We start from the raw sequence: 12,001 nt of genomic DNA, 5'->3' as shown, positions 1-12,001 counted from the left end.
CATTCGGCAAAAAAAAAAAAAAAAAGTTACGAGAGTTTGTTTCCTAAGCACTGGCTCTTGAAACACACTGGTCTGCAGCACATTGGTTATATTCTTTACTGACATAGGGCTGGGACAATCATATAATGAAACACCTCTTCCTTTGGTTCTGTGCGTTGGTGTGCAGTGCAATGTAGGATGAACGTAACATTATCAGTTAGGATCTTCTGAGATGGAGAGAAATCTCTAAGGATACGGAGAGAAACTGTGAGAAAAAAAAAACTTGCTCTCCAAGCAAAGGCTGCCAAATGTGCCAAAATTACAGACGTTTGCCACAGTAGGGCCTTCAACCGATCCCATGGCTGGTGGTGGTGGCAATTTTGGCAGTTGCACTCACTGTGAACAGGAACATGTAGTAGAACATTTAGGCTATGTAATGAGTAGGCTAAAGTACCCAAACCCCTTGGTGAATCTCATAAAATGATAAAACGTCAATAAGATAATTTTGGCTTATGTTCTCTAGCCAAGTTTGTATTGTAAATGCAGGTGAAATAAGCTAATGACGTCTTTACCACTAGTGGCTGTTTATAAAACCTTATGTACACTGACTGAATGAGAAAATAAGTTGGTACATTTATGTCTTCATTCCTTAAATATCTAATATATAAAACACCTTTTAAAACCACCATTCACCAACAATAACAGTGAGTCAGAGGTGAGCATTCTAAATTTATTATTACACTATTATTGTTTGTGGGGTGAGTATTAAGCTATGCCAAGGCTAAGCTACCTTTTGGCCCTGGAAAAATGTGTTAGGCACTTTTCATGTAGGTGGTTAGAGACAATGTACAAAAGACCGGAAAGGTGTGCGTTATTGAATGTGGTGGGTCAGTCTGGTCCAAATTGCCAGTTCAGATTTTTTGTCCCAGTAAGCCCGTGGTGCCTTCACTGACCACTCATTCCAGAAAGCCCCTTTTGATGAATTCATGAATGTCACTTACAAGACTTCAACATCTCCTTATGGCTCAAATCAAGTTTGGAATTCGCTGTGGTTCATCATCAGATAGTTCTCATTATGTCAGTAATCTGTTAATTCAAAAATGTTTATCTGTTGTTTTAGTATAGCTTTTCATCAGCTGATGTCCCAGAGGTAGATGTTTTATAATATATTTTGAACTTTGGGTTTTTATTTCTCGCATATTGTGTGCAAGCATTCATACATGAGACAAGAAGTATCCATAATTTTGATATTGGAAAAGCTTATGTGTACAGAAAATGTAAGCGTTTTAGTATTATGTTAATTGACTACATATTTTGTGAAAATAACATGAGTTGTGTTAAGTAAGTAAGTACATAAATCTTTATTTATTTAGCACTTTTCTAGAACAAGTCTCAAAGTTCTTTACACATATATACATAAACACACATATCAATAATCAATATCAGTCACAATTGAAATACCACTAAAAGCAAGAGAATAAAACTTTTCAAATGTTTTTTTTTTTTTTTAAATAAGGACCGATGCTGAAAGTATGTCAGTGGCAAGTATTGGGGGCATGTACTGCAAAGGCTTTATCCCCCTTTGTTTTTAGTTTAATTCAGGGGACGGCTAATAAACCCTGGTTTGTAACATAATCAGTGGTATCAAAGACTGCACTAATTTGATTTAATTGAGATTTGAGTCCATTAATACACCAAGGTTGCGAGCTAGTTCTTTAGATTTGAGGGCCCTGGAGTCGAGATGCGCAGCAAATCTTTGTCTTTTATTGCTGTTCCTAAATAGTATAATCTCCGTTTTATCTTTATTAAGCTGCAGAAGGTTGTGTCCCATCCAGTTAGTGATGTGCTCAAGGCACTTGCTTAATGAGTCAACTGAACTAAAGTTGTTTGGGGACAGGGCCATGTAAATCTGAGTATCATCTGCATAGCTGTGATATGGCAGCTCATGGTCCTGTAGAATCTGGCCAAGAATTAAATAAAAGTGGACCAGGAATAGAACCCTGGGGGACCCCACAGGTCACTGGCATGTTCTCTGAAATATAATTTTCTATTTCTACTAAGTAGTTCCTATTACAGGGTGGGAGGAGCACAAGAGAGTCAGTAGCAGGTAAAACAATACTGGTTCTTATGACTCCAACTTTGCTTACAAAGAAGGTTAAAAGTTCATCACAACCAATGACAGAGAATGTAATGGTGGAAGAATCTATAGTGATCTACAGTGGAAAACAAAAATCTTGGATTATGCTAATTTGCAGCTATAAAATTTTTTAAATAATAAAATAAAAGCAGCTAGCATGTCTTTTAAATGAAGATAGTGAACTTGCAGTTTAGTTTGCTTCCACATTCACTCAGCTTATCTACATTTCTTCTTCAAATCTATAATTTCCTTATATAACAATGCGTTTGGGTTTGGTGACGAGAGCTTGAAAATTCATCTCAAAAATAATACTGCTATGGTCTGACAGTACAGAGTCTTCCACCTGCACAGGGCAGATAGCCAAACCTAAACTAAAAAACAAGATCCAAAATATGCCCTTTATTGTGAGTTTTGCCAACAACATGCTGGCAAAAATGAAAAGATTCTGTTTTAGAAACTGTGACAGACCCATCTGTTTCTTAGTCTACATGTATATTAAAGTCACCAATTAATAAAATCTGGTAAAATTTAAGAATCACATCTGACAGTAGATCAGGAATTTGTGTTTGGCTTTGGAGGATGATTAACAATAATACACAAAACTGGGTTTGCATGCATAATCTTAAAAGCCAAAATTTCAAAACTTATCCAAATATCAAATATCAAAACTAATTTGAGAACATTTTATACCGTTTCTATACACTGCAGCAAGGCCACTGCCTCTGTCACAGGTTCTCAGGGAAAAAACAGTTGTCCTGTGGGCATAGTTCGACAAGCTGGCTACTTTCCTTCTACTTTAAGCCAGGTCTCTGTAATATATAAAAATTTCAAGTCCTGGGAAGAGATGAAATCATTTATTACAAAAGACTACTGCATACTCAATACTGCATGTGTTAATGGTATAGTTCACAACTGACAAATGTGCTAATTGTGTAAAAGTTACTTTAGTATTTTAAAATGAATAGAATAGAACCAGGGTGAGATGCCATACAGATAAATGTTTGCAGTTATATAGAACCCTAATATGATGATATTCAACTATGATTTTGTGTAGTTTTTTCTTTGGCTTCTGTAAATTTCACCTTATAAATAGCCTGAAAATGGGCCAACATCCTACATATCTCCTGCTTGTTTTTATATTTTACTATTGTTATTATTGGTATATATATATATATATATATATATATATATATATATATATATATATATATATATATATATATATATATATATATATACACACAGTGGAACCTTTACTAACGAATGCCTATACTAACGAGTTTTCCAAGATACGAACCGGGCATTTGAATATTTTTTGCCTCCACCAACAAACTCTAGAAACAAACCTGAGCCTCTGCTGAGCCAATGGCTGGAAATGGCCACTGACCCCAATAGGCGAGTCTCTCAGCGCGCCCAGACTTGAGTGAGCTTTTAAGATTAGCAAATTGTAGTTTTAGCAATTTAGCATAGTGTAAATAGCATACATCGAAATTCGTGCTAAGTTAAGCCGTATCTATGATTCGTCACCCCACATTCACCGCCTACTCTCCGTTATTCCACCAACCCCCACCTCCCGTCATACAGCCAGTGCTTATGTTACTCCTCCAGCCAGTCGTCATCTTCAAGGTAGTGATATGTAACCACTTAAAACTTTTTTATTTCTTTTTTATTACTGTTACCGCTGTATTTCTTTTTTATTTTAGTAATGCTATACGTATTTTTTTTTTCTAATTTGAGAGTTTTTTAACATATATCAGTGCAAAAAGGGTGACTTTTGCTGTGGGCTGGAACACATGAATTGCTTTTCCATTATTTTAAATGGGGAAAATTGACTCGAGAAACTAACTTTTCCACTTACGAACCGGGTCACGGAACGGATCAAGTTCGTAGGTAGAGGTTCCACTTTATAATATAATGTAACGTCGTGCTTCAACATTTATTTGAATTGTTTAGTTTAGTAAATCCTTTTTGATTTTACAGTGCCTCTTCTTTCATAATTTACTGTCATCTCTATAATATCATGACTTTAGTGTCATATTTAAATGAAAACAAAAGGAAAGACGAATGAAAATTCATCATTTTCTTTAGACATCCATTATACTGACACTAAGTGGCCTGGATGTGTCAGAGTTTTTCTACTAAACCAATTTAAACATGGCCAATCCCGTGTAGAGGGCTCTCAGATTTGGACCTGCCTCCTCTGAAACTCTTGCTCATTTCCTTCTGGTTCCATTTTCCTTAACAAGTGTTTTTCTATTTGATAAAAATCATGCAACAGTTAAATCCATCAATTATAATTGGAGGAAGGTACTCTGGGTTCATCAGTTTAATTGTAAGACACTTCAAGGCTGCTGTAATTAGAAATTTGCCTAGACAAAGCATTGTTGTAAATGCACACAGATCTTGTCAGTCCAGAGGCATGTACACGGTTGGAGCAGGGGTGGAGCTTGTATAGTTCGAAATCCAATAGGAAATAAATGGCATTTGGATTTCCTGAAGGAAAAGAAACACTAACCAAACCAGACAAACATGAATACTAAAACACTACACCAGGTTGCCAAATGTGAATATTTATATTCTGCCAATCTGGCATCACACAAAACAGGGAAAGAATCCACCACACTGATTAGCCTGGCCTCCATCTTGGATTTTCCTGTGTCATCTGCCTGCAGTAAAATTTGATAAGGTTTGAACTTTCTCAGCTTTTTATGAATACAGGCACATACACAGAGCTGGCGCAGTATTCTAACTGAAACACATTGGTGTCTTTCTGATGCCTCATCTCTAGTGGGTAGGCACTCTACTAATTCTTAGGCCTCATTTCAAGACCATTAGGTATTAATATGGTGCTCAGTGCTAGATGGTGATCATGTTCACCTCTTAGCATTGGATTCAAGTCCCATCCAGGTGGGTTTTTCCTTTTCTCCTTTTGTCTGTGTGGGTTTCCTCCAGGGTCTACAATTTCCTCCCACAGTCCAAAAACATCGAGGTTAGGTGAATTGGCTACTCAACTGTCCTGGTGTGAATGAATGAATGTGTAAGGCAATAAATTTGAGTGTTGAATGCAATGTTGCTCTGTGCAGTGTTGATTGTAAAAACTGCTTGGATGTAATTGAATAAGTAGATACTGACAATGAATGAATAAATGAATATTTTGGGATGTAAAGGTATATATTTTCAAAATTTTGGAATAATTTGTTCTTATATACTTGAGGGTTGCACTGGTAGTTTAGCTAACATTTTTTCACATCAAGAGCCCATCAGCCTGTACGTTATAGTGTTTCCCTGCTCCAGCAAATTTACTAAAATGTTAATGAACGGATTAGTAAGATTAGCATTGTTGGGGGCAAAGAAATCACTAAACCGCAGTGCGGGGGTGGCTTCAGAAAGGGATATGTTAGTTGTTATTCACACTGTTGTAGTAGACCTCTATGCTAAATAGAGTGCAACAATGTAAACACACACCCTTAAGATGAAGAACATCCTTTTGTTAAGCAATAAACTTGGCAACTTGTAAGCCTATAAACTTCCAAATAATAGTTGAAAAACCATCAAAATATTATGAGGTGTTTATAAATGAGGCTTAATTACATAAAAGCAAACACAAGACACCAATAATGACTTGGCTTATCAACTACACTTGGCATGAAGAGAAAAGTACATTTCTTGCAAATAGATATGAATTTGTCACAGGAGCATGTTTAGTGTGTGCTTTTATAAGATTCTGACAGGTAAAACTGATAGTAATAGAAATACTAAATTCTAAAATTGCTAGTAATACTAATACTAAATGCTAAAATACTAGTAATCAGGTAATCATGTAATAATGAAGCCTAATTAAAATAACATTTAATTCAATAACAATAACATCTTTCACTGATGTCGCAACACAGCATTCTCTTACAGGTAGTTCTGATATTATCAATTTAAAAATAAAGAGTTATTATCATCAATGTTCAAGTAGTGATTCATGTATCTCCCACATTCTGTTTCCTTAACATTTCCTTTGTGTTTCATGTGTGTTTCCTTTATAAATGAGAATGAGCTACAGCTCAGTTCAAGACCAAAGCCTGGGAGCGAGATCTCTGGTTTTTAGCTAAGTCACCGGTCTTTTGTCTAAATTTTTGTTTTCTCCATATCACCCAATGCTCATTGTGTTTTTGCTCCATTTAATCTAATCTTTGCACTCTCACCCAAACACAGGTCCACTGCTGTAATTAAAGAGAATCACAGAGATAGGACAATTCTAAAGTGTGTAAAAAGTTAGATTCTTAACAAGATTTAATTCTCAGCCAGTTTGGATAATATCTATTCATTTCTGTTTTGTGAAATGTTAAGTGTAAGTAGCAGCTGGTATTTTCAAATTGAGTCAAGAATGAAAAAAATGTAAAAATACAGAAAAACATCCTTCAGTAGTGATGACAGTTCACATTTGACCTCATTAGAATCCAGTTCCTTATAGGAGCCAAGTTCACAAATTCCTTCTTGGTGGAGGGAGGATATCTCAGTATTAAGAGAGCTGCCAAGAGTTGCTGTTTCTAAAGGAATAGTTCCCAGTCTTGGACATAGTAGTGGAGCTAAGTGAAAGTGAATGCAGCAGCACAGCCCTGTGTCTAAACTTTTGGGAGGAAAAGAAAAACAAGAATTTGGAATTTCAAGTGAAGTGTTATAATCCATGAGGTTGAGGCTAGCAACATACTTTAGGATGGACTTAAAATACCTAATGTCTATGTAGATTTCATGTTGCCTTGGAGAAGTGCATCACTGAAAAAAATGTATTCAAACAAAACAGCAAATTAAACTTGAGTTCACAGAAGATATCAAAACAACCAACAACTTCCACCTCATCCTCAGTAAAGTTCAGTATTTCGTATTGAAAACTAAAAGTTCATTATGTTTTTCACCAGCATTTCTGCAAATACGTATTAAAGAACCTGTATTCAGCAAGAAACTGGAATGCCCTTTTGTAAATAAAATAATACTAACACAAATAAGTATATATACATATTATTATGGATTTCAACATATTAACAAAGTGTTTATGTTTTATCAACAGATGAGGAAAATTTTCCTCCACCTCTGCTCGCTCCTGTCCAGTCTGTCTGGATTCTGCACTTTACTGCCACAGATCCTTGGGAGTGGCAATGGCATCCTGTGCCCCTCATACTGACAGGATATTGTGAGTCAATTTTGTTGTGAAGGAAGTATGTATATATGCATATGCATAAATGGGAATTTATATCTACATATCAAACCTGTAATATAGCTCACTCAGCAAGCATATAACTAGTACTATTTTGTTATTTAGAGGATCAGGTCACATAAATTAGGATCATTGGGAGCAGATAAACCACTAAAGTGCAGAAAAGATATATGAGTCACATTTAGTGTTAAACTGGGTAAAATGTGCTCAATTTATTCAATAATGAATGTGAAAGCAGAAGCACAACTTAACTAAAGCTGCAACTAGAGGCCCTTGTTCCTATATTTGATCTGAGCGTATATAGCAAAGTGTTTGTGTGGCTGATTTTCTAAACGGAAATGAGCTTAAAACCTGTACAGAAAACACTACTAGTATTAATAAAATAAACTATTGTTTTAGTAATTTTATGTATTTGACATAAAATGTGGCCCATCCAACCATTATGGTATGTTTTATATTTTATTTGATATTTTACCAGTCAATATCAGTAAATAAATATAAACATTGTACATATTATTTTTAGGAACATTGTGTTCAGTACACAAACAAATGTAGGTTTGTTTCCTACCCAAGGTTTAATTCTGAAATTCAGTAACATATGTAATAGCTCCAGGAGTATTTAAAACTATCAGAAAAAAACTTTTATTCCATTTAAGTTTTTATTTGTATTTTGACGTAATTTGCATTTGCCCCATATGTGTGAAAAACATCTTGTATCAGTGGAACAAAATAAACGGTCTAAATCACAAGTATTTAAGACAAAATACTCCATTCTTAGTTAAGATTGTTTAGGGTGACCAGACGTCCTCGTTTACCCAGACATGTCCTCTTTTTTAGACTTAAAAAAAATGTCCGGGCAGAATTTTGTTTTTCTAGAGCTTACATAGAACTTCAAGAAGCATTTCGTTCACAAACTAGTCCCGCCCTCCCCTACTCCAATTGGTTCGCTTGAGTGAGAAGGGGCGTGGTGAAGTAGCCTAAAATCTTCTGATTGGACGGTCTGACTGTAGAGCTACCGTTATTGGTCGAGCAGCTATGCCGAAACGTAAATGTAAGTTCTCGGATGAATTAAAAAAGAAATTCCCATGTTTTGTGTAGCAAATAAAGGTGTAAAGGACCTAAAAGCACACCTAGGTTCAGCTAAGCATACAACGGCAGCGAGGGGCGAGACAACCCCCGGCCCGAGATGCGTCCTCTTTTTCACCATCTCAGATCTGGTCACCCTAAGATTGTTATCGTTTTGGGGATACAAGGTTTTGATCTGACAGTGAAGATATATGCTTGTATGCCTGAATGTGAGTGTTAAATATCTGATTTATATATATATAATATATATATATATGTGTGTGTGTGTGTCAGTTTGTAGGATGCGTTCTCTTCGTAAGACGGTGTTGTTAGCTGTGGTTGCTTCAGTGGTCCTGGTTCTGGCGGTTCTGCACTCATGGCCGACACGGGCCTATAGCAGCGTGGATGTGCGACAGCGACTTGGGCCTGGAGTAGAGAGACTTCTGGAGGAGAGACTCCCAGACCCAGACGCCAGTGCCAGTACTGTTCCCTACAGGATCAGGGAAAGTGTAGCTGGGTCAGTTACCACTTACAACAAATTTATGAATGCAAGTTAATGGTTCATGCAAATGATTCAACATTACCTTTGCAAGCTCTTTGTCTTTGCAAGTTTTTTTCTATCAGAAAATTCATTCATATCATCTGTTTATGAATACTGTTCTGAGAACTACACTGTAAAACAATCTTTCACATAGAAATTTAGGTACATCTCAAAATTTCAGCTCCAGTAAACATCAGATATAAACATCAGATACTAAAATGATGTAGCTTTATGTAGATTATTTCATTCAATCATTGTCTGTAGCCGCTTATCCAATTCAGGGTCGCAGTGGGTCTGGAGCCTACCGGGAATCATTGTGCGCAAGGCAGGAACACACCCTGCAGGGGGCAACAGTCCTTCACAGCAAGATTTTATATAGAATTATGTACTGTTTGTATCTGAAAAATATTATAATTTAAAGGCAGCCAAAATCCTGTTACACAATTTACAGTTAAAAGAGTATGAACGAGATGGGATGCAGTGGGGAAAAACATGGGGCATTTGACAGCTTTTGGCAGTTACTGGAATTATATAATAATAAAATTTTGGGAGTAGGACTATGTCTTAACTCAGCCCTATAAATATCCTGCAAATTCACGTCATTTCCATGTCCGACAAACTTTCTCCCATCTCCATCCCATCTCTACCCTTTTTCTTGCATTCATCTATCCAATGGGCATATCTGGCTTTACACACATTCTGAGGTCTCCCTGATCTTCCAAAGATATCTGTGTTCGACTCCCCATTTCAGCCTTCATGCACGTGGTCCGTACAAGCAAAAAATAAAAATGTAGTTAAAAGTAAAAAAAAAAAAGAACAAATAATGAAACCTTAGTTGTGATTGACCTGTATTTTAAAACTACACATTTAATGCTTAAAGGGACATTATGTAAGATTTGGGTTTTTGCTCCTGGGGCTCCCCCTAGTGTAATTTATCTTTAGAGCACTGTACTGAAATCAATGGGGAGGTGGAGGGCTTGGGTGTGGTTTCCTGTCCTCCTCCAATACTTACATAGTGTAGTTTCTGCAGTGACAGAGTGATAACAACAGATGCTTTTTGCTCCCCATTACAGCCCATTGGAGCATCCCAATAATTTTGAATCTGTAAATTTCAGGTAGAAAAGTTATTTAGTGTTAATTTTAGCATATCGATTTTATTGGTGTTGAATGTATATCTTTATTCTGAAGTAATGCTTGTAGTATGCTCTATAAAAGATGGGACAGGGGCAGTTTACACTGTGAAATGTCCTCAAAACAGCTAAAATCATTTATATGATCATAGTTGGGTATGAAAGCAGAATCCAGGACAGACCGAATATTTTATGAGCTAGGATGTGTCAGACTTGTCATTTTGCCAAAAAAAAAGAACCAATATATAATATAATAATGTAAGTGCAACAAATAGTAGCAGAGATTCTTTACTTACCTCACTATCAACAGTAGAGAAAACCTGGGGAAATCTATGAATGTGGAAATGACAGTAAAATTCCTGTGGGGTACTGCAGCAATGGAGCATTTGAACAATGAAAAAATGTAACAACTATTTTGGGTATCTTTAGTCCACAACTATTATTAAGTGTTGAAAAATAGAAAGATGTGGTAACCCAGTGGTAATTTAAACTTACTTCTTTCCCAATCGTTTTAACCATGTGGCAGTCATCAAATGTGGAATGATTGTAAAGAAACAAAACAAACTCCCACCCCATTTATGTGGAAAAAACATAGTGTTCTTTTGAATTTATTATTCATTGCTTACAGTTTTTACTGACATTTCACATACTATTTGTGTAGTTGTAAATTTTGCTACATCTTCACATTTGCTTTTTTCAGTTGGTTAATTTTGGCAAGGATTGAGTTTATTTTTGTGCAACTGACTGACATTGGCATCCAGTAAATTAAAAGGCTCAGTTTCAGTTCTATACAGTTTATTTTTCTCTCATTTCACAGGCTCCTGGCTCGAAATGGCTGTGTGTGTGAAGGTGAGAGGGGAGGGATGAACTTGCCATTCGCACAGCTGCTGTTCCCTCGAGTGTCTGCAAGCACCCTGCACACGGCCTTCCAGCCCTCACAACTTGATGAGGTGAAGCGACGCCGTGCCAAAGAGTACCAGGGCTTCCAGATGAGGTCTGTATCACAGGACCCCAACAAAGTGCACTATAGCTCATCTGAATTGATAATGTACCAGTCAACATTCTGGGCAAAAATTGGCTAATTCCAAAATTGTAAAGCCAGAGACTGTAGAAAACAGTTTCTACATTCACTGTGTAAAACAATGGTATTACATTTTCTTTGGATATCAAATATATGTTCTTATACAATAGGCTACGTATGTTTCCTACATTGCTAATCCAGCTTTGTGTGTGTGTGTGGGTGTAGGTCTCAGACCCCTGCTGATTTGCTAATTGTAGCTGAAGCTAATAGCCCACTGCAGTACCCAACACAGGGTGTGGAAGTGCGTCCACTAAAGACGATCCTTATACCAGGTGACTGTTCAGTTCATATTATAGTTAAGAGTACATTAAACTGTTTCGCCTGTTTTTATTTGATTTGAGACATGCATACCCTCAGTATAATTCATAGATGAAATCACAAACCATATCACAAGCGCACGTCGTAACATGATTTAATTTGCCATCAGTTGTCCAGAATCTAATCAAAATAGTAATTGGATTTAATTATTTATAAAGCTCTTGTAGAAAATTACATCAGAACAATGAAAGATTTCTGCAGGAAGAACAGAGTTGCCTTTCTCATCAGAGCTGGTTAACACAAAAACAGATTTGCACTGAATGACGTGCAATCTATTATATAAAATCATTGTCAGGTTCATAAATACTTTGTAAAAAGCTGAGATTTGAGCACAGTTGAGCACATTCATTCCCTGAACAGCTAGCAGTGTCTCATTTAATTGAAGCATGCCCTATTTCATGCAGACATTATGGTGATTAGCCAATGAAAATTTCAAAGGCTCATGAACCAATGGCTGTAATTGATTAATACTGTAATCTAGCAGTAAGTGTGCCCTTCCCTTACTGACCCAGTTTTATAGTGTTAATATTACAACAACAAGAAAATA

At 36.4% G+C, this 12,001-nt stretch overlaps 1 protein-coding gene across 5 annotated transcripts in view; it reads left to right on the top strand.

Annotated features, from left to right (window-relative positions):
- Positions 1 to 12,001, top strand: part of b4galnt1b (beta-1,4-N-acetyl-galactosaminyl transferase 1b) — a 30,172-nt gene that overhangs the window by 5,680 nt on the left and 12,491 nt on the right. Inside the window, exons 1-5 of one of the 5 annotated variants that reach the window (XM_066663755.1) lie at positions 4,712 to 4,802; positions 7,173 to 7,295; positions 8,679 to 8,901; positions 10,873 to 11,049; positions 11,302 to 11,408. In XM_066663755.1, coding sequence (XP_066519852.1) covers positions 8,687 to 8,901; positions 10,873 to 11,049; positions 11,302 to 11,408 — 499 coding nt within the window. In that variant the 5' untranslated portion in view covers positions 4,712 to 4,802; positions 7,173 to 7,295; positions 8,679 to 8,686. Of the gene's footprint in view, positions 1 to 4,711; positions 4,803 to 4,884; positions 4,908 to 7,172; positions 7,296 to 8,351; positions 8,371 to 8,540; positions 8,615 to 8,678; positions 8,902 to 10,872; positions 11,050 to 11,301; positions 11,409 to 12,001 lie in introns of those variants that run through there. The other 4 variants (XM_066663756.1, XM_066663754.1, XM_066663752.1 and 1 more) reach the window with 4 other exon arrangements.

This window comes from Hoplias malabaricus, chromosome 3, assembly GCF_029633855.1.
Source record: "Hoplias malabaricus isolate fHopMal1 chromosome 3, fHopMal1.hap1, whole genome shotgun sequence".
In the NCBI taxonomy this organism is placed as follows: Eukaryota; Metazoa; Chordata; class Actinopteri; order Characiformes; family Erythrinidae; genus Hoplias; species Hoplias malabaricus.
This window is presented reverse-complemented; position numbering and strand designations above follow the sequence as displayed.